Source organism: Penicillium cinerascens, assembly GCF_028974065.1.
Source record: "Penicillium cinerascens strain IBT 15544 chromosome Unknown contig_16_segment0_segment0, whole genome shotgun sequence".
Lineage (NCBI taxonomy): Eukaryota > Fungi > Ascomycota > Eurotiomycetes > Eurotiales > Aspergillaceae > Penicillium > Penicillium cinerascens.
This window is the reverse complement of record NW_026695286.1, coordinates 3,490,511-3,516,124: the sequence shown is the minus strand read 5'-3', so window position 1 is coordinate 3,516,124 and position 25,614 is coordinate 3,490,511. Positions and strand designations below refer to the sequence as shown.

The following is a 25,614-nucleotide window of genomic DNA, read 5'->3' as shown; positions in this document are numbered from 1 at the left end:
CCGGACTCTACAATTCCTTCGCCAATCACCAAACAACCCGACTCCAAGCAAGGGCCCGATCGTAGGACTCTCTGTTTACCGGGGAACATTCCAGGTGTAGTGGGACGACGGTGGAGCGGGCACCTCTCTGGAACATCGTCGCGGACGCCCTACATTGCTGAACCGCACGCCATCCCGCGGGGATCTGGCTATTCATTGCTTTAGCGAAGCTCGAAGCGGCTGATTCCCATGAGGATCTGCAGCTCCGGAATTCTTTGTACAGGCCATTCACAACAATCCGGCCCTTGTGTCGTCCCGATTTGGAGAAGAGTCCCCAAGCTAGGTGAGGCTTTACTCTGCCTCCTGGAATTTATAGCATATTTGTAAGTCCGTGTCCCTCGATGAGGCTTTTCTCTCTCGTTTCGTTTGGTTGTACACGTCTCGACCTTCGACGCCTCAGCTGCCCTGTGCTTTCTGGTCCATTGTACACGTTGGTCTCTTGAAGCATAGAATAGGCTTGCTGTCTACCCTATCTTGTCTAGCCCAATTGGTCATTTATTTGGCATTTGGGGTTTACGCCTTCATCATGGGGTCGAAATGGATGGCAACGGCCATGCTAACATGGCTTCTTGCTGCAGATTCAGTGCACGGTCTGCCGAAGCGTGAAGGCACTGCCGCAGAGATCTTGGAGCAGTCTGCGACACAGCCGAGAACTGCATTTAAGACTCAGTATCCACCCAGTAACGAGAGACTAGCGATCCCTCCCGAGCAGCCGGTAAGTATTATCATACTGAGTTAGCTGGGAAGAGCGAAAACACTAACTGGTTACAAAGATTTACCGTACTGCGTTGGAAAACCAGGGTCATTCATCACAGCCTCCTTTCCCGGAGCTTGACTCCCCATCGGCCGAGGTCCCCGATTTTGACATCGACAGCTACCTCGACGGGATCGACGACTTCTGGGATTCTGATTCAACTCCTGATCAGCAGTCTGAAACTCCTCCACCTGCACCTTCGGTACCAGCTCCACCAGCTACTCCAACACCAGAAGCTACAGTACCGGCGACGCCAAGCACCAACAGCAAACCGGAGGTCTCTACAGAGCCTGTCACTGCTCCTGTAGAGCCAGTCACCCCTGTCGAACCTGCCACTACTCCAGTCAAACCTGCCATCACTTCTGTTGAACCCGCCACCACTGCTGTTGAACCTGCCACCACTGCTGTTGAACCTGCCACCACAGCTGTTAAGCCGGCTACTAGTCCTGCAAAAGGTAGGTCGCCATTGGAAAAATACTCAAGACGTGGTAGTACCAAATAAAGATCTAGCGGGCTAACCATTGGCCAGATCAACCTGGCACGGATCTCCCTTCAGCCATCGCAAGTCATCCGCACAGCATGAACGGCCAAGACATCTTTAAGCCGGTTGCTACTGGCGCTCCACCGGCGAACATCAAGGTCCGCTACGACCACCCAGTTCAGAACAAACATGTAAGCAATATTTCTTCCTTGATAACTTAATTAGCTGACCACGCAAACGAGGCCAATTCTACGGGTCCAATCGAAACCAACAAGTTCTACGCAGGACTGTTCCTTGGGACGCAAAGTAATGCTAGCTTCCCCCAGCCTTATTCTATCGCCTGGTCTCGCGGCGGTGGCACTCTCAAGAGCTGGGGCATGTCTGTTTCCCACCTCCAGGAACACATGTTGGCCTTTGGCCCCGAAAACCCTAAGATCCCCGGCGAACCCGTCGAGTACTATATCAACCCCGTTGGACTGCAGCATATGATCCTGTCAGCAACCGAGCTGGATGAATCGAGCACCATGGTCGTGGATGAGCCCAAGGCATTTTCTGCCCATGCAGTACTGAAACGATCTGGTGGATCGGCCCAGGAAATCAGGTTTCCTGTTGTCCAGGGTATGGGGTACGTGACTGGTGTTTACAATGACCTCCAGCCCCTTATCGAGAGCGGTGTCTTCTTCCGCAAGGTCGTTAATGCTGGGTCCCCCAAGCCGGGTATCTTCAAGTATGTCGCTACTCTCGAGGACGACACCCAGTGGATCGTGTATGCCGCACCCACCAATGGCAAGGATCCAAACATGAAGCTCGTCTCGACGACCAGTCTGCGTGGTCCCCATGGATTCACCGGTTCTATCCAGGTTGCCAAGAACCCTGCTGGCAAGTCCGGAGAGAAGTTCTACGACAACTCCGCTGGTGTTTATGCGATTGACGCCCACGTAACTGGCACCGTCACTGGTGACGTCGGCACTTACAGCATGTCCTGGACCAAGGCTGGGTCTCACGCCAATGGCTCTCCTCTCATCATGTTTGCCCTGCCTCACCATATCGAGTCGTTCGACCCTAGCACCGGTAGCCGCAAGACTGATATCCACCTTCGAAGTACCGTCAAGGGTAATGCAACTGCCGTGATTGGAGAGACTTGGACCATGACTGAGTCTAACCTTCCCATCGATATGGGCTTTGCACCGTGGAGTACTACCAATGGCACCGTTCACGAACTCTCTCCAGCTGTCCAGCACGCCCTTCTTAAGGTAGCGCCCACTGAACTCAATCAGGACATTGAAGGCCAGACCAACCTGAACAGCATGTACTACAGTGGAAAGGCGCTGAGCAAATTTGCTACCCTGATTTACACTGTAAACCAGCTCGGTCACAATGTCGGTATGGGCGTCAAGGCCTTCCGGGATCTCAAAAAATCCTTTGCTCGCTTTGTGAAGAACCAGCAGCAATACCCGCTGGCTTACGATGCCGTTTGGAAGGGCGCTGTCTCCACTGCCGGTTACGATGGCGACCTGAACCAGGATTTTGGAAACACCGCCTACAACGATCACCACTTCCACTACGGCTACTTTATCCACGCAGCTGCCATCATCGGAGCCCTCGACCCAAACTGGCTGGCTGAGAACAAGGACTATGTGAACATGCTGGTCCGTGATGCCGGCAACTCCATCGACTATGATGCCTACTTCCCCTTCTCTCGTGGCTTTGACTGGTACAATGGCCACTCCTGGGCTAAGGGTCTCTTTGAATCATTCGATGGCAAGGACCAAGAGTCCACCTCTGAGGACACTATGTTCGCCTACGCTATCAAAATGTGGGGTCAGACCACCGGGGATGCCAGCATGGAAGCTCGAGGAAACATGATGCTGGGAATCCTGCGTCGCTCCCTTAATAACTACTTCCTCATGCAAGACAACAACGAAAACCAACCGGAGAACTTCGTTCCCAACCGGGTTACTGGCATTGTAAGAACCTCTGACCCACTGCTTCATTGGACTCAAAACTAACTCCCACAGCTCTTCGAGAACAAGGTCGATCACACTACTTACTTCGGCAACAATCTTGAATACATAGAAGGGTATGTGAACCCTCCCAGAGACCCTCATTGGAACAACTTGCTAACATGTATCAGAATCCACATGCTACCTCTTCTCCCTCATTCTCCCTACGCCCGCCAGAAAGAGTTCGTGCGCCAGGAGTGGCAGGACATGTTCGCTGCGAACGCTTCAACCCCCGCCAGCGAAGTCGAAGGCGGCTGGAAGGGTGTCTTATACGCCAACCTTGCACTTATCGATCCACAGGCCTCCTGGCAATTCTTCGCCCAGGATGACTTCGACTACACCTTTATCGACGGCGGTGCCACGAGAACCTGGTACATGGCGTTCGCGGCTGGCCTTGGTGGTGGTCCACTTGGCGGTGGTTCTTGAAGAACTCGACGCTATCTTTCTCTTGAGGTGTTCAGGCGTTTGTGGGCTTCCATTTCCACTCGTTTATTGTCCGCACCGATGAATCTCTTTCTTAATTTGGCTGTGGATTGTGCTTCCCGGTTTATGCAACGCGATTATTCTAGTAGCTATTTTGCGGCGATGGGTATATATTAGATTGCAATGGCATTTATCTGAAGAACTTTGATAGGAAATCAGGAACTGCTATGGTCTTGCCCCTCTCACAAAGCGGAAGTAGATCACAATCTCAAAATGGTATTTTTCATGGCGGAGATAATCTCTCGGTCCATGGTAGGTATAGACAACTAACTGCATGTACACATTTCCAACTTGCCCGCGTAACATGCTTAGTACATGGGCTTCTCCATCGGTTTGATAATGCCTTGCTTGACCATAACGCGAGGCTTGGTGCCACTCTGGAAGGTTTCCTTCGTAGACCACTCCGGACCCAGAGGCATGCGCAGAGACCGCTCGTATTGGGTCCTGTTCTCGAACTCGTGAGGTAGTTGACTGGCCATGTACTTGGCGTTCTGGGTTGAGAATAAGTTAGCTTTCATCCAAGTCAATCGAAACGGAGATCTTACCTTCTTGACTCGCTTCTCGTTGATAATCACTCGAGAAAGCTTGGCATCCTTGCGCTGCTCGGGCTTCACTCCTTCCACCTTGGTCAGGAAGCGCTTTTGCTTCTTCTGCTGCTTCTTGCTGACGCCGTCACCGGTCCAGCTGCCCCACCCTGCGAGCGTGTTGTCCACAATCTTGTCGCCTTCGTCTTCGATGGTGTCCAGCTTTTCTTGCTCGAAGTCTTGCACCACATCGTCACCTGCGAAGGCTCGCTGTACTAGATCGTGGTTCTTCAGAAGGACGGGCACGTTGTCCTCATCGTCGCTGTCGTTCTCATGAGCACGCTGTTTGGTCGGCTTGGCTGCTTTGCTCTTCTTAGACGAGCTGCTGGCCTCAGCGACTTGAGGCTGTGGGTCATTGAGTGAGATGTCGATCGTCTCCGAAGCATCTGCACCGGTTCGTCGGCGGTTGGTGCGCTCTGTCTGCACCAGCCAGGGGTTCTCTTCCTCCGCAGGAGCGTTCTGCGTGGCAGCGTGCTTGGTGTTGGGTCGAGGGGCAGACTTTGGACCGGAGAGGCCCAACTTCTGCTTGCTAGGGCGGTCGACCACGATGTCGACATCCTGGTCTGAATCAGGTGCGGCATCTGAATCAACTGCATCCTCTAGCTCGTTCCTCGGCAAGGACTTAGCCTTGGACTTGGTCTCAGCCTTCTTTGACTGGCCAAACTTCCGTCGACCAACCTCTGATTCGGCTTCAGACTGGGATTCCTCGCCATGCAGCTCCCGGTTGATCCGTCGGAGTTCGGCATCGTTCTCCTCCTTGCGAGCGGCCTCGGCGTTTTGCATGAACTTCATAGCGAAGAGATTGGAATGAGGTCCCTTGTCACCGTCCTCAACATCATCTTTTTCCAGAGCATCAAGCTTTTGCCGCAACTTGCGCTTCTCGTTATCAGAAGCATCCTCAGCCCAGGGGTCCTCCTCTTCTGACTCGGAGCTAGAAGACCCGAGGTAGTCGTCATCTCCGCGAGAGACACTCTTGCCTTCAATGCGCTTCCGCAACTCTTCCTCCCGCAAGGCCAAATCGTTCGCATTGTTACGAGCATCTTCATCCCAGGCAGTGCGGCCGGTTTCCTTCAGACTCTTGGCCCACTTGCTCTCGCGGTGCTTAGAGCTCATGCGAGCCTCGGCCCTCTTCCGCTCGTTCTCATCGCGCTCCTGCTCATCCAGATCCACACCGGCTTCCAAAAGCGCCTGGCGCTCCTGTTGCTCGAGCTTCTCGCGCTCCTTGCGGTGAACGCGGCGGAAGGACTTGCTCTTGATCTTCTTGATGCGCTTGGCACGCACCTCCTCCCGGAAAAGCAGATCACGTCGCTTGCGCAGCTCTGCTCGCCGGGCCTGGATCTCTTCAATGGGGAGTGTACGGGACTGTAATTCCTCAAAGCCCTGAATCTCTTCTTCAGCAGACTTGCCATTCGTCTCGGCCAGTCCACTCTCCTGCAGGATGTTTTGAATAGTGCTTTCCAAGTCTGTAGATGGCTTAGTCACATCCATGCGGTGGACCTGTTCATTGTCGGGATCAGGAAGAGGGAAGACGAGATGTTCGGCGCGGCGGTTATTCTTGACGGTATCGAGCCACCGGTCCAGAGTTTCCTTGCTCTTATCATAAGCCGCAGCTCGGTCGATCTTGTCCTGCTGGCGCTTCGCGAGAGGAGCATCCAGCTTGCCCGGAATGCCCGATTTCGATGTTTGAGGAGCAGCGTCAACGTGCTTGAGAGAGCTCTTGAGGCGCGAATCCGTGATCGAAGGCAAAAGATCGGCGACAGTCAGTTTGTGAGAGGATGTCAAGCCGTATTCGGAAGGCTTGCCCTGCTCCTGGGACTTTTGGCCAGACTTTTTAGTGTTTTTGTTGGTCTGCATTGAATTCACGAAGTCTTGCAGCTTGGCCAGCCCATCCTCTCGAGCATCCACATCGTCGTCTGACATGGATAGATCAGAATCGTCATCACTGGCTTCATCTTCGCTGTCTCCTTCTTCACTGTCTCCCTGAGAGCCCAAATCCTCTTCGCTATCATCGCCTGCAGCAGCCTTCTTAGTTTTTGCAGCCGCTTTCTTGGCGTCCTCCTCTTCCTCCTTCGTGTTCATATCCCAAGCGGTAAGAAGATCCACAGCGTCCTCTCCGAGGTCGTCGTCGTCCTCGTCTTCTTCATCCGCCTCGTCTTCTTCAGACTCGACTTCATCCTCGGATAAGGTGATCCTTTTAGGCTTGACGGCTTTCTTCGGCTTCGGCTTGGACTTGGTCGTAGAGCTTCCACGAAATGTGAAGCCTTCAAATCGCTCCTCGTCACTTTCTCCTAGAGCTTCGTCGCTGTCCAGCTCTTCATCGTCGTCGCTGTCCACTTGTCCAAGCTTCCATTCGTGGCCATCACTATCACTTCCGCCGTCAAGGCTTCCAAGGTCGTCACCATCGGTTCTGCGGCGTTTGTAGATTGGGCGCTCTTCTTCATCCTCATCCTCGTCCTCATCGCGGCGCGAATGCTTTTTGTAGTTGGTTCCGTCGTCGTAGAAACCTAGGCGGTTGCGACGCACGCCGAGTTTTGTTTTGATTTGTTTTTCTGCAATGGAGAGGGCATCGAGGCCTCGTCTGTTCTTGTGCTTCGGTGCCGATTTCTGCGGCGCAGAGTGGTCTTTTGGGGCGCGCTGCTGAGTCTGCTCGCGAGGCATATCTGCAGGAAGAAAAAAATTCAATCGGTCAAGTAGATAGAAAAGATTTCCGTCCACGAGGGCACTCAAAAGACCCTATCGTTGCGTGGAGGAGGGGTTGTGTCGGTCGGTCAACTTTTTTGCTTTGCAGAAAAAAAGTTCTCGGCGCGGCGATTAGCGCGGTCCGACCACCCGAACTTTTGCCCTGAACCTCGACTACGTTCTCTCCCGCTCTTCTTTCCCCGTGAACATCAATTCATTGCCAACATGTTCAAGCCATCGAACCCGATGATGGCGCGCCTGCGCTTGACAACCAAGCAGGTCAATGGCGGCTACTACAAAGGTAACCGGACAGGATCCATGGGTCGCTTCGACCACAAGGGCAACTACGTGATCGACTGGAAGAAAGTCCGCACCTACGTCGTTCCGGAAGATATGAAGGGCTTCAAGGTTAGTCCATTGGAACGTTTACAACCTACAGCATACTGACACCGACGTAGCTTACACCCTTTGTCACCAAACGCGCGGAACCGAAGCGGAGTCTGTACAACAAGGAGATTGAGCGGAATGGGCGCACATACACCGTGATCGACAAGATGAAGGGCAGGGACTTTGTCGACCTGTGGCATGAGCGCAATGGCGAAGAAGTCTACCAGCGCGAGTTGATGGAGCACCCTGAAATTCTGGCCAAGCAAAACGAGGAGCTGCTCGGGCAAAACGAGGAATCGAAAAAGAGCCAATGACCGAAAACTTTCTCTAGCTAAGGAGCCTTGGCCCTTAGGGACCAGCCAGCTGACCACAGTGTGAGTGCATCCGGAACACCATTTTCTCTCTGAATAGCCTCTGACTACCGTTCTAGGGAACGGTTCCAAACATCCTATTGTCCACCCCGTCGCTACCCACCACCCCGATCTGCCGCTCCACCATTCTACCGCTCGCTGGACGATCGCATCCTTCGTGTATTATATGTACAGCATACTTGATTGAAATTGGGCCTATACGAGACCCATCAGCATGAAGCGCTTATGGATTAACCCCATATTGACGCTGCAGCGCCGGGCTGCTCAGGAAGATTTGGAATGGAAAATGCAACATTTTGTCATTTGCATATAGAAAAGGCCATCTCGAATAATATCCAAAACTACATTTAGCATCTCTCCAGTTCTTTTGTTTCCCTGTGGTAATACGCCCGTGGAAGATCTTTGCCGAGTGCGTTCTCATAGCGTGGCAATAATTGATCCGTAACTTTAAAAAGTGCGTGCACCGTGTGCATAAGCCCGATAAGCTCGCCATGCCGCGCTTAAATCGGAGTCGGCGTATGTCATAGCTCTTCACACTTGCTCTCAAGGCCCAGTGCGATATGGGCTTGCATCTCTTTTGTTTCTTGCATCTCCAGCGACCAGATTTTGTATAGACCGATACCTTTTGAATCCTCTCCAGTCCCCAGGGCGGAGAGGGCATCACGATGCACCATACTTTCACCGGCAACTCTCGTCGCCCGCGGCAGGTCAACCTCAGCGGCCGCATCAACGACCCCTTTGCCACATTCTCACCCGGCCGGCAAACCCCGCATGCATCGAATCCACAGCTCGCTGTCGCAATTGCGCGTCAGGAGCGAGCCCAGAGAGAGCGAGATAGGGAGAAGCAGAGTGCGGCCCGTGTTGTCCAAAGAGTCTGGCGGGGCTACATTAGCAGGAAGTCAACATATGGGATATGGCGCTCAGAATGGGATACAATCGAACGGAACCTGACGGATGCTATGGAGGTCACCTCCGGCATGCCGGTAGGCGAGGGTTGGACATTGTCATCACGGCGTCCTGCACCGTACGCTACAGCAGACCAGTGCTTCTCCCAGCTCCGGTTGCTGGTACAGTTTGTGTCGGCACGGAAAAGCGATGATATCCTCCGCCTCGTATATTTTGTTGATGCTTTTGAGCAGACCTTCCGAAGTCTGCCCACTGTCGCCACTGAGGGCGAGTGGACGACGCTGCTCAAACGGCTGAGCAAAACTATTTTGAGCGTCCTTAGCTCAGCATCGAAGCCTATTGTTCCTTTCCATGCAGTCGAGCCTCTTCTCCAAGCGGTGATCTTCTTGACCAGTTTAATTCCGAAACAAATGGCCACTATCGCGGATACATATTACCGTGCTATGGCACACCTGACGACGACTCTCTCAACTTTCCGTCTACCAGACTTTGACGAAGATGCAAGTCGACGAGACCAGGGGATCAGTCCGGCCAATATCACAGAAGGTGTTCTTGCACTTTTGCGTCCAATCACCTCGGAGACAATGGCAGCCTACGAGGCTTTTGCTACTTCGTACCTCACAATCCCGAGCCTTGAGACATACCTGGGCACGCTAGATGGACTGGCTAGCGAGATCAACTATAGGATGCTGGCTTTAGCGGTATCAGGTTGTCTTGCGTCGAACACCAAGGGCGTACTAGACGATGCACAGTCTCGCGCTTGGCTTCTTTCTTACCTGATTTTCTTTCAACGATATGCTCTTGGCAGCCAAGCTAATCATCGTGCCCCGGAACTGGAATTCGTGACGGTAGTCTCAGACTTGCTGAACTCAACAGCCACTCACCTAATGCGAGGCTTGGATGCAGAAGAAACGAGCAGCCTGGACGAACCAAGGGTCGCCTACCCTTTGCCTCCATTTATCAAGGATCAGGTAACAGGTCTTGTTAACCAGAGCAGTGTTACTGGGCTTTTTTCTCGAATTCGAACATCCCATATCCCTCAGGCGAAGTTGACCACCAGCGACTCTGATGCTTCAAAAGAGGCGAAAGTTCTTGCTACATATGCCTTGAACTTGCTCCGAATCTTTCCCCGACGTGGTGATGATATCCGAATGTGGCTGTACCTCGGATCCGCACCTTCAGGGGACCAAGCGTCTGGCCTACCCGCGATCAAATATTTCTGGCAAGCATCCAGATCTAGCCGAGTTTTTGAAATTATCAGCAGAGACTCGACTAAAGTCCTCCCACTGTTGCAACTGCCAGAGCAGGCAAACGAGCCCGTCGACGTGCCCCGAGACCAGAGAGACCAGGAATGGACAACAATCCTCCTTTTCCTGGAGCTCTACACCTTTGTCTTAAAAGTCACGGATGATGACGAGTTCTTTTCTAGCGCCTCTTCATTTGCGTCTTCCGAAAACACCAAGACTTCATGGACGAGAGAGAGTGCATTGCCACTGGGCGATGTCCAGGATATGACAGTCTTTCTCAAGAATCTTGCTTTCACCCTCTACTGGAATGCGGTCGACTTGAGTGAGCCTGCGCTTCGGCCAGCGGCAGTAAGCCTCAGCAGCTACTTCAGCAGCACGACCAATGCATCTTCAGAGCCACTTCCCAGCACTAAGGATTTGGAAACCAAAAACCAGTCTAATAATCTCCCTGGGGTGACGGGAATTCCACTCGAATACTTCAAAGGACTTGTTACTGGACTGCTTCGAATGCTGCATGAACGAGAGTAAGTTGACACGTGGAAAGCAACAGCTAGTATTGCGTATTTTAACAATGTCTTCTAGTTCACGACGCAAATTCCTCCCTCGAGACCACTGGCTCATGACCAGCCGATTTGACATGGAAGGATTCATACCATCTGTCGTCGGGGAAGAAGAAAAGAGACACGAATTTCAAGCTCGGGCTGAGGACAATGAAGAAGCCGATCCTATTGAAGAGGAAGGAACAAACATGCCTCTTGGGCTAGCTGGGGCTGGGCATGCGCAGCAGACCATCAGAATCGAGGCCATGCGTCGCCAACAGCAGCGAGTTGCTCGCGGAAGGATCTTAGCGGCCATTGCACCGAGACTCGAGATCCTACGAAACATGCCGTTCTTCATTCCATTCGCCACCCGAGTGCAAATCTTTCGCGAATTTATCTTCCATGATCAACACCGACGCCGACGTGGGTTTGTTGACCCCGACCTTTGGCGCGCATCTGTTGCCCAAGCTGCGATGGGGCAGATGATTGATGGTCATCCTGCTGCACAGGCCGTCCTTGCGCGGCATCAAGCTGAGATCCGCCGGGAACATATCTTTGATGATGCCCTCTCTCAGTTTTACCAGCTGGGTGATGGCCTCAAAGAACCGATTCAGATCAGTTTCATTGACCGATTCGGAACCATGGAGGCGGGCATCGACGGTGGTGGAGTGACTAAGGAATTTTTGACTAGCATCACCTCCGAAGCTTTCAAGACCGAAAGTAACTTTAGCATGTTCGTTGAGAATGACCAGCACCTACTTTACCCGAACCCCACAGCCCTTGAACAGTGCAAGGAACAGCTACGGGAGAGTGGGGTGAGTGAGTCCAGTCCTGACTGGCAAGGGGGTGTCCGCGATCTTCTCCGTCGCTACGAGTTCCTTGGACGGGTGATTGGGAAGTGTCTTTACGAGGGCATTCTGGTCGATGTGAACTTTGCGCCCTTCTTCCTGCTGAAATGGGCACTGACTGGAGGAACGGGATCGGCCATGAAGGAGTCCTCCTATCGGGCCAACCTAAATGATCTGAAGGATCTGGACGCTGGTCTATACCAAGGTCTTGTGAGTAGCAACGGTATGGTTTTACCATGAATACAGCTAACCGCGCCCATCTAGCTGCAACTCAAGAATTATTCCGGAGATGTTGAGGACTTCGCTCTTGACTTCACCGTGACCGATACCATTTCCTTGCCTGGCTCCAGGCACCGGACGGTAACGAAAGAGCTGAGACCTGGTGGCTCGTTGATTCCGGTCACCAACCAGAACCGACTGGTGTACATTTCCTACATTGCCCGATACCGTCTACAGCTGCAGCCACAATACCAGACCAACGCTTTCCTGCAAGGCCTCGGTCAAATGATTCAGCCCGCGTGGTTATCCATGTTTAACCAGGCTGAGTTGCAGACCTTGGTGAGTGGAGAGAACGCGGATATCGACGTGGAAGATCTCCGGCGGAACACACAGTACGGCGGCGTATACACCATTGGCGATGACAACCAGGAACACCCGACGGTGCAGCTGTTTTGGCAGGTGATGCACGACATGAACAACGAGGAACGCCAGAAGGTCATCCGCTTCGTGACCTCGACGCCCCGGGCCCCGTTACTTGGATTCAGCCATCTTAACCCGCGATTCAGCATCCGGGACTCGAGCGATGACCAAGAGCGTCTGCCGAGCACGAGTACTTGCGTCAATCTACTGAAGCTGCCGCGATACTCTAGTGCGGAGGTCCTGCGGAGCAAGCTGCTGTACGCAGTGAGCTCAGGAGCTGGGTTTGACCTGAGCTGAGGGTGTTGCCTCATTTTTCACCTCCTTGATCTCCTTTCCCCTCTCCTTTTCTGTGTGCATGAAGGCCTACCGTTGATACTGTGTGATTCGTGTATGCATAGCATCGGCATCGAGCAAATCAGGGGCCGCTCGTTGGGCCGAGGGCGAACAATCATAGTGGCGTATACCTAAGCGATAATTGTCCATCTCCCACACTAGTCACAGCGATGCAACATTCACATGGCTGCTCATATCTACCAAAATTTTTTGCTTCTCTCATAGTGTACTGGTTTTTATCGTCATCTATTTTCACAAATGAAAATAACATTGAATCTCGTGACTGTCACGAAACCCTTAAAGCGGCACCATCACTGACCTAATCAGGACGAGGGCTAAAGCGGCAACAGCATTCGATAAAACAGGACTAGTGTACCACTCACTTCTCTCTGAGTTTTCGAGAAGGCATTTCGCGGGTCAACTTTTTTTTCCTTCTTCATCCCTCGTCTATCCACCCCTCTCTCTTTCCAAGGGAACTCTTTTTTTCCTTTCGAATCTTTCTCGAAAGCCTAAAAAAAAACCCTCAAAAAAACCCGAAAAACCCCCTGCAAAAAATCCCATTTATCTTATCTCCTAATCCCCTCCATTGTGCGGTGTGTGGAAGATTTTCCTTCAACCGCCTCTTTCCACGTTCCAGGTTGGTCGCGTCTCCGATTTCCCCTCGCTTTGCCTCGCTCCTCGTCTGTTTGAGATCCTCGTCATTCCGGCCTGCTCCTGGGTCATCGCCGTGCGATTTTCCTCAAAGCCCTTTGTTTCGTGGAATATAATATTCCCCTTTGTGATTGTCTACCCCTCGCCCTCATTCACTGTTGTCCATCCCTCACTGTTGCCGAAGAGACGGCATGCTCTGCATTGCAGTCCACTCAACCGCTTTTTCTCCCCACTCCACACAGACGTTCAGGGCCAGTCTTTGCTAAAACATTCTCAGTAACGACAGCTATCCAAAATGTCTGCTGAAACCGCCACCAACCCCCCGGCCGCTGAGGCCGTCGCCAGCGGCTCCCCCGAGGCGAACGGTTCCCCGGCCCCTGCTGCCGCCCCCGAGACCTCCGGCGAGGGTGCTGCTGCCAACAACCAGCCCCACTCGGCTTCCCTCTATGTCGGCGAGCTCGACCCCTCCGTGACCGAGGCCATGCTGTACGAGCTCTTCTCGTCCATCGGCCAGGTTGCTTCCATCCGTGTCTGCCGTGACGCCGTCACCCGCCGCTCCCTCGGCTATGCCTATGTCAACTACAACAACACCGCCGACGGTGAGCGCGCCCTCGAGGACCTGAACTACACCCTGATCAAGGGCAAGCCCTGCCGTATCATGTGGTCCCAGCGTGACCCCGCTCTGCGCAAGACTGGCCAGGGCAACGTCTTCATCAAGAACCTTGACAATGCCATCGACAACAAGGCTCTGCACGACACCTTTGCTGCCTTCGGTAACATTCTCTCCTGCAAGGTTGCCCAGGATGAGTTCGCCAACTCCAAGGGTTACGGTTTCGTCCACTACGAGACTGCCGAGGCTGCCAACCAGGCTATCAAGCACGTTAATGGCATGCTTCTTAACGACAAGAAGGTCTTCGTCGGCCACCACATCTCCAAGAAGGACCGCCAGAGCAAGTTCGAGGAGATGAAGGCCAACTACACCAACATCTACGTCAAGAACCTCGAGCTCGAGATCTCCGACGATGAGTTCCGCGTCATGTTCGAGAAGTTCGGTGAGATCACCTCCGCCACTCTCAGTCACGACCAGGACGGCAAGAGCCGTGGCTTCGGTTTCGTCAACTACTCCACCCACGAGAGCGCGCAGGCCGCCGTGGAGGAGATGAACGAGAAGGACATCAAGGGCCAAAAGCTCTATGTCGGCCGTGCTCAGAAAAAGCACGAGCGTGAGGAGGAGCTGCGCAAGCAGTACGAGGCTGCTCGTATGGAGAAGGCCTCCAAGTACCAGGGTGTCAACCTCTACGTCAAGAACCTGACTGATGACGTTGATGACGAGAAGCTCCGTGACCTCTTCACCCCCTACGGCACCATCACCTCCGCCAAGGTTATGCGTGACTCCGTGAGCGAGGGCAGCCCCACCCCCGAGGGTGAGGAGAACAAGGAGACCGAGTCCAAGGAGGAGGGCGAGAAGGCCGAGAAGGCCGAGGAGAAGACCGAGGAGAAGACCGAGGAGGAGAAGGAGGAGGAGGAGGAGGGTGATGAGGAGGAGGGCGAGAAGTCTGACAAGAAGGGTCTTGGCAAGAGCAAGGGCTTCGGCTTTGTCTGCTTCAGCAGCCCCGATGAGGCCTCCAAGGCTGTGACCGAAATGAACCAGCGCATGGTCAACGGCAAGCCTCTCTACGTCGCTCTTGCTCAGCGCAAGGATGTCCGCCGCAGCCAGCTCGAGGCCAGCATCCAGGCCCGTAACACCATCCGTCAGCAGCAGGCCGCCGCCGCCGCCGGTATGCCCCAGCCTTACATGCAGCCCGCCGTCTTCTACGGCCCCGGCCAGCAGGGCTTCATCCCCGGTGCCCAGCGTGGTATGGCTTTCCCTCCCCAGGGTGGTATGGTCATGCCCGGCATGCCCGGTGGACGCCCCGGTCAGTTCCCCGGTCCCTTCCCTGGTCAGCAGGGTGGTCGCGGCATGGGTCCCAACCAGCAGATGCCCCCCAACTTCCAGGGTATGCCCATGGGCATGCAGGGCCCCGGTATGCCTAACGGTATGGGCTACCCCATGCAGGTCCCCTCCTTCGGCCGTGGTGCCGGTGGCCGTGGTCAGGTTCCTGGTATGCCTATGGGCCAGGGTATGCGTGGTGGCCCTGGCTACGGTCGTGGTGGTCCTCAGATGGGCCGCGGCCAGGGCCGTGGTCAGGCCCCTGCCGGCCAGCCCGGCCAAGCCGAGCCTGCCTCTAGCAACCCTGCTCTCGTCTCCGCTCCCCCTGCCCAGCAGAAGCAGATGCTCGGCGAGGCTCTCTACCCCAAGATCCAGGCTCAGCAGCCTGAGCTTGCTGGCAAGATTACTGGTATGCTTCTGGAGATGGACAACTCTGAGCTGCTTGGCCTGTAAGTTCCCCTTCGATCTTTCGATCTCATTGAGAACCACGATGCTAACTTTATTTTTCCAGGCTTGATGATGAGGAGGCTCTGCGCGCCAAGGTCGATGAGGCCCTCAGCGTTTATGACGAGTATATGAAGAACAAGGGTACCGAGGGTGAGGCGGCTGGCGAGGCCAAGCCCGAGGAGGCCGCCAAGGAGGCTTCTTCGGAGGAGAACAAGTCTTAGATGACTTGTCCTGTCAAGCTCCGTGCAGGCAGTCGTGAACTTGAATGCTCAGATTGCGCTTGTCTGCCTCCGCTCGGAAATCTTGGAACGCACGTTTTTTGATGACCATTTCCTTTTTCCTTTTCTTTTTCTCTACTACCTGTTGACCCTTTCTCGGTGTTCCCCTCTTCCCTCCAATCTCGATATCCCTCGGTTTGAAAAGTTCTTGTGTTAGTGTCACCTATTTTTTGGTGCTTAGTGAACGCGGCACGACATTATTTTCAATTTCTCCTCGCCTCTAGTACACTGGACTTTTCTCTCGTCTCCTTACCCCCTGGATTCGCGAAGAGGGTCAAATGCCAAGCTTGCAATGGGGGACGACACTGTCTCTCCGGGTCGGTAAAAGTTCTTCTCTTTGGGCGCTGAATGTGGGTTTCTTATGATCTACTTTCCTTTCTTTATTGTTTGCCGGGAGGGATTTGTGACGTCTTTCTCTTCCTGTCCCCCAATCTTTGTCTCTACCTTTCTCCCTCTCGTATCTCTCCCCTTTCATCCACTACGAGTGTAACATAGAGTTATAGCCTCCTCGCGGAAGGTCTCGCGTGTCATTCCCGTTGAGTGTGCTCAGTTTCGAAGGCGCAGATAGTTCAAGTTAATGGGATGGCTACGAGCCCGAGTTGCTTATTTTTCTCCTTCAACTTTCTTTCACTTTACGTCCGTTGTAGATGTAACAAGGCCGTTGTCAATTTCCGGGATAGACTGATTACTAATCACGATGACCATCGATTTTCGTCCGAGAGCAAGACTTCTAGCACATTTCGTTGCTCGGAATGTCTAAAGGTCAAGCAATGTGCATTAGATCATGGATCCGCCAGGGTATACTCCTGGGACTTCCGAGATTGGTTCTTTGACAGCGCATTCAAATGAGGACAGCCAGTTCGTCGGCAGCTCCAGTGGCGTCTACTTCATCAATACTGTCAAGCGTGCATTCTCTGCTGGATTAGATGCATCAGGATCTCCGGAGACAGAATTTCCAAATGCAGAAGACACCCTTGTGGGTGCAGAAGACTCGCCACGGAAGCGACTACGCACGGCGTCTTCGCAGCCCGACTCGGCCTCACCCGCCGCCGGCGAGTCTCCAGCACCATGGAAGTACGATCCAGCAATCGCCGCTTTGATGGGCAATGCACCACCTCTGGAGCTCTCGAAAGTGCTCATGATGATGTACTTCAGAGTCTGGCATCCTCTCTTCCCGTTCTTGCATGGTCCCACTTTCCTGCACGCTATGGAGAAGTTATATTCCAGCTCCGGCGAAGACACTTCTACCGCCGAAAACCATCCAGATCGCCGGGATACATGTTGGACGGTAATATTGCAATGCATCTTCAACCTAGGAAGTCTTCTTCGCCCAGATCTGGAGCTTCCACCCGCCTCTCGGATTCAATCGCCCGGCTGCGTGATCTCTTTACTCGGAAGCCTGGCAACGCGGCATGACATCGCGTCACTACAGGCTCTATTAGCTGTCCAGGTATATCTCGTTGCAACAATGTCTTTGCGCCTTGCATCTACCTTTGGCGGGTGCGTTCTGCGATCCATGATGCATGCCGGCCTGCACCGATGCCCGTTCCGGTATGCGCAGCTCTCGTCGCATGATCGACAGTTGCGGAAGCGCATTTTCTGGTGTGCGTATGCTATTGATCGGTATCTGAGTCAGGCATTGGGACTGCCTCTTGGTATCCAGGATTCGGATATCGATGTGTGTCTGCCTGCTGCGCCGGAGATGCATTCTCCGCGACGTTTGAGGGATTTGCAGTCGAGTGTCTCATCGAGGTACTCGGTACCTGATGAAAACGATAAAACTGACGAGCAATCACCGGGGAATACAGGGGCGGATCACCGCAAAAAGGAGAGTGTGCTTGCCAGCTACGTTGATTCCGGAACACTTACCGGCCGGGCACTGGAACTTTTGCACAAGTCTATCTTGGTTCGCTCGGTGCGCCGCAGCTCTGTGCTTTTCTTAGTGACGGATGTTCACAAGTGGTGGAATAGCCTTCCCCTTGAACTTCAAGGGATGGCGCCCGAAGTCGACAAGCGAGTGGCGGCTGCAGACTCCGATAGTCCGTTTGACTTTGGTCCATTCTTCAACGTTCTCTACCAGCATCTTATCTTGATTATCCATCGTCCCTCCTTATCATTTGACCCTTCAACTGCGGAGTTTTGTTCTGGGCTGCAGACCTGCATTGGCGCTGCAAGGTCAATCCTTGCGGCATTGAAACTGCAAGTTGATAGCCGCCAAGCTCTGTTCTGGCCAGGCTTCGTGTCGGCAGCTTGGATGTCAGGCTTGGTCTTGGCTTTTGCTTGTCAGCTCAAGCAATACGTGTTAACAAAGGGTCTACAGTAAGTTAGGATTCGAGACCACTGCTGACAGGATGGAGCGGTTATTAACTGTCGACAGGGAAATTGACGCGTGCTCAGAGTTTCTGAAGCAGATGTCCCCTCAGTGGCAGACCGCCAAGCATTGCCATATGGCGCTGTCCTTGATGTCTGCAAAAATAAAACAGATGGAGCGGCATCCCCACGGCCCAAACTCTCATGCTTATACCATGCGGCACCCGGGAGAAACACACTCGATGGACACTATTGAAACGCGCAGCCAAGATTTTATGAATGCTCAAAATGATGGTCCACAAGGACGATTCAACCAAATTGCCGACGAGCAACAGAGGCAAGCCGATGCATCCCTTGAAGACTCACGTCTTCATGAGTCACGACCTGGCCTCGACGGAGCGCCCCTGGGACCGTTCCAGCCAAACAACTTCAACGAGGAGTCATTATTGGCTGATAATGCAAATCAGTCTTCGGAGCTGAACTTCCAGAATGCGGACTCGGGTCAGTTTGCTGGTTCGAGCTTCGACTTGAATATGGTTGATTTGCTTCAAGGGGCGGATTTCAACTCGCTGTTTGATATTGTCGGACAGCAATACCCCAGCTTTTAGAAGAAGCCTTGGAACGAATGTACGAATTATACCATGAGATTATGGGTTGTGGTCTTTGGAACAGTAAATATGTGACTTATGTGGACTTTTTCAAGAACAACTATCATGGGTGGCGAAGAAGATAATCTACTAAGAGCGCGTCCTTGATGACTTTCCAAGACTCTAAATAATTTTGAATTAGGGGGCCTATCTGCGGCCGTAGATCTATTGGTAAACTCCCTGAGAATAGAGTGAACTTGGCATGGTGGTGCTTATGTGATGGGCCGGGATCGCGCCGCTTTGGGGGACGCTTTTGGGGCGTCGGCGATGCTTGGCAATCTCATCTTCAACATCGGTGACGTGAATGCAACCGCATCAATGCAAACCCCGCAGTCACGTAAACGGCCTCGGCCTATTGTCTCCTGTCTTCGATGCAGGGAAAAGAAACTAAAATGTGATCGACTCATGCCGTGTCAGAACTGTGTCAAGTCGGCCTGCCGCGCCGACTGCACCTACAACCAACAACCCGGAGCCGAGTCACAATCCCCGCCAAAACGAGTCCAATTGACAGAGGGTGAGCATTATCAGCGCACTATTCCGGCGATAGCGGGCGTCGGCATCATCGAAGATCTGCAGATGCGGGTTATCAAGCTCGAGGAGCGCCTTGCCGGGCCCAATGGGAACTGGGGGCCGATCAGAGATGCCCCCGTTCAGAGTTCATGGTAGGAAATAACTTCTCCCATCGGTTCGCCCAAGCTGATCGATAAGGCAGGCCCCAGACTGATACAACTCAGTCAACTTCTCACTTCCTCGGGACTCTGGTGGTCAAGGGATCTCGTTCCCGCTACCATGGGCAGAACAACAGAACCACGCTACTCAACCAGGTATGTCTTCTCTTTCTACACCTTTGTCTACTTCTCTGTCCATAGAATTCAGTAACCAACGCGTCTTCAGTTCGCCGACGCGAAAACATTCATCAACCAATGTTCCAGTGATTCGGCTCTCGTGGGGTTGGCCAAAGAAGTCCAATTTCTCCAGTCCAAGTCTCAACTGGTGATGGCTTCGCCAGAGTCACTCTCTGGCTTAGACACATTCCCCGAGATGCAGCACTTGCTGAATTCTCTTCCTCCAAAACCCGTTTGTGACCAACTGCTAGAGGTTTACACCAAGATCTTCGAGAAGACTCTCAGAATCCTCCACATCCCTTCACTTCTACGCCAATACAACGACTTTTGGGATAACAAAGAAACCCACTCCTCCTCAATATCTTTCTTTGTTCCCCTCCTCACCTCAATACTGACTGTGGCTGTTTCTTTCGAAACATCACCACCTTTACCGGAATATTCATCATCATGGGAGTATTTGATGCAAGATGCACCAGATCTTATCTCAGACTGGCTGAAAAATCTCCCGCGGAAGCAAACTGTCGAGTTGTGCTCACTTCAGGTTCAAACAATCCACCTTCTCTCTTGTCAACTGCGCCTCGTGCCGGTCGAAGAACAATGGAAAGCCAGTGGTGTACTCGTCCGATCTGCCATGACGATGGGTCTTCATGTCAATCTGTCCCAAGCCACGAATCTGTCATTCTTCCAGGCAGAGATCCGACGCAGGCTGTGGATAACCATCGTTGAGTTGGACCTCCAAGCATCCATCGCGTCGGGCATGCCTGTCATGACCCCAGCTCTTGACTTTGGCCCCCTGACTCCCAACAATCTCAATGATGAAGACTTTGACGAGTCCACACCCAACCGGCCATTATGCAAGACCTTGGACGAAGAAACCGATTCCTCCGCTCAAATAATCCTGGCTACTTGCCTGTCTCAACGGATCAGAGCCATGAACATGGCACAGAACACAAACGCGCGTGAAAACATTGAAGAGCGCGTCAAGCAGGGACGTGAACTCGAGGAGTATTTACTTAGTGTGTCACCCCATCTGAGGTTAAAACCTGAATTGGGGAGCCAGGATCCCTCACTTGTTTTCCAACGCGTCCTCCTTGATATTTCTCTTCGCCGTCCTCTTCTCTGCCTTTACCGACCTGTGATCACCAATGCCCCGAATAATAGCAGTGACACTTCATTCTACGAAGTCCAACGCGTATGCCTTGACTCCTCATTGGAAATTTTATCCTATCAAGATTATTTTGATCCCAACATCTCCGATATTGAGGTCTCCAATTTGAACACGTACTGGAACGCGTTCGGCATACTCTTTCAAAATGACATCCTCTTGTCTGCTCTCAGCATTTGCGAACACATGAGACTCTCCAATCAACGTTCCACCATCCACTCTCCATCCAACGATGTGTCATCGGAAACCCCTTCCCACTATGAGACACACACCAAAGCAAGTCTGATCCGTGTTGTTGAGAACGCGCTCGCCACGCTGACGCGTCGTATCGGTGAGAAAAACAGCAACATGAAAGACATTCTCTTCCTGGCAGTTGTCCTCCACTCAGTACGTGCCCGGGGCACAGCTGAACAACGAGTTCGGACCATCTCCCAAGGAGCGAAGAAGGCACTGTCGGCATGTCGACAACATCTACTAACCTCGGCTGCGGAACAGTCGATTGGACTCCAGCTGGCGGACTTTGTTCAATTGGTATCAATTCATAATCTTGCCTCAGTATGTAGGACCTTGCTGACACGTCAACAGATTCAGTCCAACGAGTCTATCATCCCACCTGGCAGTCAGCCACAATTACCTCCCACTTCTCAGATGCCAGACCTGTCACAATCATCTTTACTTGCGAATGAGTTCAACAACTTCGAGATGGATGTGTTCTCCTTTGATGATGAGTCGTTTACGTGGACCATGTGAATGGACTATCGACATGACGTACGGGTTGAGGCACAATCCGCTGGGAAGAGAGCACGAGCGATGGAGCAGCACCGGTGCGTAAGCTGGATAAGAGTGACAACCATCGATGTCCAATGGCAATACCTGGAAGCTGTGAATATATGGGAATATTTGAATGTTCATAATATCTACTTCTCAATCTATCCGCCCAATTCATACATTCAATGACCCAGAGTGACTATACACCCTTGGTATAGTACTGTGTCATATCATGCTGCAGCACATTCAACCCCTATCACAAGCATCAGTATCTTACTATTCAAAATTCAGTAACGAGTAGTACTCACCAGAGCAAACTCCTTCGCCAGCTCTCCATCCGTCTCCGATTTGATCAGCGCCTGGAAAAAGTCATCATTCTCTCGCGCTTTCTCAGGATCCTGATCATGTAGCCGTCGGAAGTTCTCGCGAGACATGGGGTCGATGACCTCCTCCCACATGCGCTTGCGAACTTCGGCGTACTTTTCCAAGATATCATCATCGGCCAGTCCCTTGTGGATACCCATCAGAGCGTCAAAGAGGTTGCCTACGTCGACGATGCCGCCTGTAAGTCCGAGACCACCACTGTAATCAATTGTTAGTCTCTATCCTGTCAACCCGGAGAGAATGGAAGCTACAGCTACACTCACAATGGATTGCAGAGATGAGCCGCATCTGCCGCAAGAGCAATTCTTCCCACCCGGAAGCTCGGTGCACACCGTTGCTGCAGTTTATACGGATTCATGTTGACAATCTTGTATTGATCCGGCTTCGGGTTCCCGGGCAAGATCTCCTCCCAGCGCCGAGGCTGACGGGCAGTATATTCCTCCTTGGCGAGGCCAGGAATATCACCATAAGAGACACGGTAAAGTCCGTCCTGGGTGATGCGCGCCGCCATGTACCAGTTTGTAGGATGGACGATAAAGTTGCTATCCCAGTAGCCGTAGCGCTCGAAGTCGTAGTACACCTAGTAATCATCAGCAGTGTTCTCCAAATGAAGAGATAGAGGATCCCACATTCGTCGCGATAATCTGTGCATTCAACGTCTCACCGGGATATTCGGCACCGAATAGTTCTCGCCGTACGGTACTGCTCGCCCCGTCACAGCCAATCACGTAGTCACCTTCGGATCGCACTGTGCCATTTGGAGTCTCAATATCAACCCACGCCTTCCCTTCATCCTGACCAATCTTAATAACACGATGAGACCACTTCACGTGCGCGGTCGGCTGACGTTGGATATGTTCGTACAAGAGTTTCCCCAGGCGATCAAGTGGGAGAACCTGCATTTTGTACGGGTAGTCGTCAGGCAACACGTCGAGGTTCAATCCTGCGATGAAAGTGGTGTCCATCTGCCTCCAGGCAAATCCCTTGGGCATTATGCCGCTCGCCTTGACATCGTCGAGGACGCCGGCTCGTTCTAGTTCGTAGGCTGCTGGAGAGGCATAGTGTGCTGCGCGGGGCTGGTCATCTAGCTCCGCGCCAGCGTCGAGAAGCTCGACTTCAATGCCTTGTTTTGCGAGTAGTAGACCGAGGATTAGGCCTGATGGGCCGGCTCCTACGACAATTACCTGCGATGATTGTCAGTGGTGGTATCATGTTGGAGTGTTGATAGTGTTACCTTCTTGATTGCCATAGTTCAGGGCTGAGTCAATGGTTGAGAAAATGTCCGGTAGGTTGACGCAATTAAATCGCATAGCCCAGCAGCTCTCCGAGTTAAGAGCCCCTCCCCCGCCGTGGGGCCAGAGACACTTGTAACCGGACCCCTTGAGCTAGTTCCATAATCGGACATGTCATGCAAAATGTTTGTGGGGAAGCAGGCGATCAAGATGCGGGGCGGCTCCCGGGGTAATTCCGACCTTGCACAACTCTTCCCCCAGCCTAATGTGGACCAATCTGAATCGTGATTGGTTTCTTTTTACCAAAGAAACTGTTGCTGGAAGCTGATAGACGGTGCTCCGTCCCAAGAGCTGCGGCTCTGCTTTGTATTGACATCTTGTTCGTTGGACCCACTTACTCCATCATCAGAGTGGCCCTGTGTTTCTGATCCTATTGTTTCAAAGGTCGCTCGATGACCAGGTCCAGAAAGTAATTGTCGAGGGGTTAGCCGAAATGAAATTGGCGAAGATGGATGTTCTTGCTCATGACTCTCCAGCCTATTCCGTTTCACTCCCCTATGAGCTGTGGGAGAATTTTCAGGCTCAACGGTTGGACTGCCGGATCCATTGCTTCCTTGACCTGTACAGACTCGCTGCCACTTCCGGATGTTTTCTGCCGAATCAAGAGGAAACTGGGACCACTCTTCCACGCCTTTCTTCTCGAGTCTTGCCAATGGTGCGTAGCCCGTTCCGGTATCGCCGAGGAGCGAGTCTTCGGGGAAGATATGGGACAGCTCGGGATCAGAGACCTGGGAGAGCAGTCTCAGAAGAACACTCTCTGTAACTTGTAGCCGATGCTCCAATGCTTCCACATATCCCTTTGCGGGCCCCCTAGTATCTGTATTAGCGAGTTCCTTGATGCACAGATATCTCACCTACCTCCTCAACTGTTCGGGCCAGTCACACGGCCGATTGTAGTCATGACACTGTTGGCAAACAGGTCTAAACTTAGTTAGTCTATATACATCGCTTCATATTAGACCGGAAGTTCCTTACTTCTTGCCACTGCACTGAATTCGGGTCTGGTTAATGTGTGATCAGTAGGCTCGTAGGATAGAAACTCACTTTCTGCTTGCGCGAACGACAGGCATTACACGCGGTGGTAATTCTGGAGGGCTTATTAACCTTCATCTTGATCATTTGACGCCTCATTATTTGGCGGTGGTGAGTTGATTGAGGATGTTGAAAAGAGAGAAAGCGGGAGAGGAAATCGCCTGAAAGTTTTGCCGACCGCGGGGTGAACATTCTGCCAGTTAAACAACCTTGGGATACGCGAGATGTAACGATTATTAAAGACAGGTACTTTCTTCCCCTTTAGATGCCCTAGCAAATCATTTTGGGTTGAACTTTATTTCCTATCAAAATGGTACGCTCATATCGTATTGCATCCATTCCGGGCGACGGTATCGGCCCCGAAGTGGTCAGCGCCACCATTCAAGTGGTGGAAAAGCTCGCCAAAACTCTGGGAACATTCGATATTGACTTCACTCATATCCCATGGGGAACGGAATACTATAAGGAACATGGCAAATATGTCTCGGACGACTGTCTTGACACACTGCGCAAGTTCGACGCGGGACTATTTGGGGCAGTCGGCGCGCCAGGTACGTTCAATCAATGAATAGTTCCGCTTAAACAATACCTAACACCCATCAGATGTGCCGGATCATATATCATTGTGGGGCCTCCTCCTCGCCATAAGAGGCCCGCTTCAACTCTACGCCAACGTGAGACCAGTGCGGACATTCCCGGGCACAAAATGCCCTCTCAACACCGCCACCGAGGGAATCGACTGGATGCTCGTCCGTGAGAACTCCGAAGGCGAATACGCCGGTCAAGGAGGACGTTCACACGTCGGTCAACCATGGGAAGCCGCAACTGAAGTCGCCATATTCACGCGGGTGGGTATCGAGCGGATCATGCGGTTCGCGTTTGAGACGGCCCAGTCTCGACCCCGGAAGCTTCTCACCGTGGTAACGAAGAGTAATTCCATGCGCAATGGGCTGGTCCTTTGGGACGAAGTCGCGGCGTTGGTCGCGAAGGATTTCCCCGACGTGAGGTGGGATAAGATGCTCGTGGATGCGATGACGGTGCGCATGGTGGCCAAGCCGCAGTCGATTGATACCATTGTCGGTACGAACCTACACATGGATATCTTGTCGGATCTTGCAGCTGCGTTGGCCGGTTCAATTGGCGTGGCTCCTTCGGCGAATCTGGACCCGACGCGTAAGAATCCGTCCCTGTTTGAGCCTGTTCATGGCAGTGCGTTTGATATCACTGGGAAGGGTGTGGCGAATCCCGTTGCTACCTTCTGGTCGGCGGCTGAGATGTTAACTTGGATTGGTGAGAAAGCAGCGGCTGATAAGCTCATGGGTTGTGTCGAAAGGGTTTGTGCTGCGGGCGTATTGACGCCTGATTTGGGTGGCACGTCGGATACCCAGGGAGTCGTTGATGCCGTATGCAGCGAAATCGAGAAGTTGAAGGTATAGAGGTGGAAGGACAATTAGAATTTCGCGTGGCAATGCCTTTCGATATACACTATGATAGATTTGTCTTGCAAATATTTAACCACCAGTCACATATTTGCCCTTCAAGAAACAAAATCAAATAACATAGGTCGTTGAT

General features: G+C 52.6%; 10 protein-coding genes across 10 annotated transcripts; 7 read left to right on the top strand and 3 right to left on the bottom strand.

Annotated features, from left to right (window-relative positions):
• Nucleotides 1-565: 565 nt before the first annotated feature.
• N7498_001324 (glucan endo-1,3-beta-D-glucosidase) lies at nt 566-3,703 on the top strand (the record flags this gene model as incomplete). Its single annotated transcript, XM_058448387.1, has 6 exons — nt 566-754; nt 813-1,220; nt 1,304-1,465; nt 1,517-3,241; nt 3,293-3,354; nt 3,409-3,703. The coding sequence occupies 6 exons, from the start codon at nt 566-568 to the stop codon at nt 3,701-3,703; spliced, it is 2,841 nt and encodes a 946-aa protein (XP_058313798.1).
• Nucleotides 3,704-4,068: 365 nt separating this feature from the next.
• Nucleotides 4,069-7,002, bottom strand: N7498_001323 (UTP14 family protein; the record flags this gene model as incomplete). The annotated part of the gene is made up of 2 exons (XM_058448386.1): nt 4,069-4,251; nt 4,306-7,002. The coding sequence occupies 2 exons, from the start codon at nt 7,000-7,002 to the stop codon at nt 4,069-4,071; spliced, it is 2,880 nt and encodes a 959-aa protein (XP_058313797.1).
• Nucleotides 7,003-7,224: 222 nt separating this feature from the next.
• N7498_001322 (mitochondrial 54S ribosomal protein mL41) lies at nt 7,225-7,754 on the top strand. Its single transcript, XM_058448385.1, has 2 exons — nt 7,225-7,431; nt 7,482-7,754. Exons 1-2 carry the CDS (start codon nt 7,249-7,251, stop codon nt 7,722-7,724), a joined length of 426 nt encoding a protein of 141 aa, XP_058313796.1. The 5' UTR covers nt 7,225-7,248; the 3' UTR covers nt 7,725-7,754.
• A 692-nt stretch (nt 7,755-8,446) lies between these two features.
• On the top strand, nt 8,447-12,257 carry N7498_001321 (uncharacterized protein; the record flags this gene model as incomplete). The annotated part of the gene is made up of 3 exons (XM_058448384.1): nt 8,447-10,458; nt 10,517-11,531; nt 11,586-12,257. 3 exons carry the CDS (start codon nt 8,447-8,449, stop codon nt 12,255-12,257), a joined length of 3,699 nt encoding a protein of 1,232 aa, XP_058313795.1.
• Nucleotides 12,258-13,239: 982 nt separating this feature from the next.
• pab1 (polyadenylate-binding protein) lies at nt 13,240-15,542 on the top strand (the record flags this gene model as incomplete). Its single annotated transcript, XM_058448383.1, has 2 exons — nt 13,240-15,323; nt 15,386-15,542. 2 exons carry the CDS (start codon nt 13,240-13,242, stop codon nt 15,540-15,542), a joined length of 2,241 nt encoding a protein of 746 aa, XP_058313794.1.
• An 841-nt stretch (nt 15,543-16,383) lies between these two features.
• On the top strand, nt 16,384-18,517 carry N7498_001319 (transcription factor domain-containing protein; the record flags this gene model as incomplete). Its single annotated transcript, XM_058448382.1, has 2 exons — nt 16,384-17,918; nt 17,977-18,517. The coding sequence occupies 2 exons, from the start codon at nt 16,384-16,386 to the stop codon at nt 18,515-18,517; spliced, it is 2,076 nt and encodes a 691-aa protein (XP_058313793.1).
• A 258-nt stretch (nt 18,518-18,775) lies between these two features.
• Nucleotides 18,776-21,316, top strand: N7498_001318 (Zn(II)2Cys6 transcription factor; the record flags this gene model as incomplete). Its single annotated transcript, XM_058448381.1, has 4 exons — nt 18,776-19,218; nt 19,269-19,380; nt 19,451-21,097; nt 21,152-21,316. 4 exons carry the CDS (start codon nt 18,776-18,778, stop codon nt 21,314-21,316), a joined length of 2,367 nt encoding a protein of 788 aa, XP_058313792.1.
• Nucleotides 21,317-21,533: 217 nt separating this feature from the next.
• N7498_001317 (FAD-dependent oxidoreductase) lies at nt 21,534-22,967 on the bottom strand (the record flags this gene model as incomplete). Its single annotated transcript, XM_058448380.1, has 5 exons — nt 21,534-21,587; nt 21,643-21,916; nt 21,982-22,298; nt 22,348-22,902; nt 22,953-22,967. The coding sequence occupies 5 exons, from the start codon at nt 22,965-22,967 to the stop codon at nt 21,534-21,536; spliced, it is 1,215 nt and encodes a 404-aa protein (XP_058313791.1).
• A 530-nt stretch (nt 22,968-23,497) lies between these two features.
• Nucleotides 23,498-24,120, bottom strand: N7498_001316 (uncharacterized protein; the record flags this gene model as incomplete). The annotated part of the gene is given in 4 exon segments (XM_058448379.1): nt 23,498-23,569; nt 23,580-23,820; nt 23,869-23,915; nt 24,055-24,120. 4 exon segments carry the CDS (start codon nt 24,118-24,120, stop codon nt 23,498-23,500), a joined length of 426 nt encoding a protein of 141 aa, XP_058313790.1.
• Nucleotides 24,121-24,352: 232 nt separating this feature from the next.
• Nucleotides 24,353-25,478, top strand: N7498_001315 (tartrate dehydrogenase; the record flags this gene model as incomplete). The annotated part of the gene is made up of 2 exons (XM_058448378.1): nt 24,353-24,593; nt 24,646-25,478. 2 exons carry the CDS (start codon nt 24,353-24,355, stop codon nt 25,476-25,478), a joined length of 1,074 nt encoding a protein of 357 aa, XP_058313789.1.
• Between the last annotated feature and the right edge of the window lie 136 nt (nt 25,479-25,614).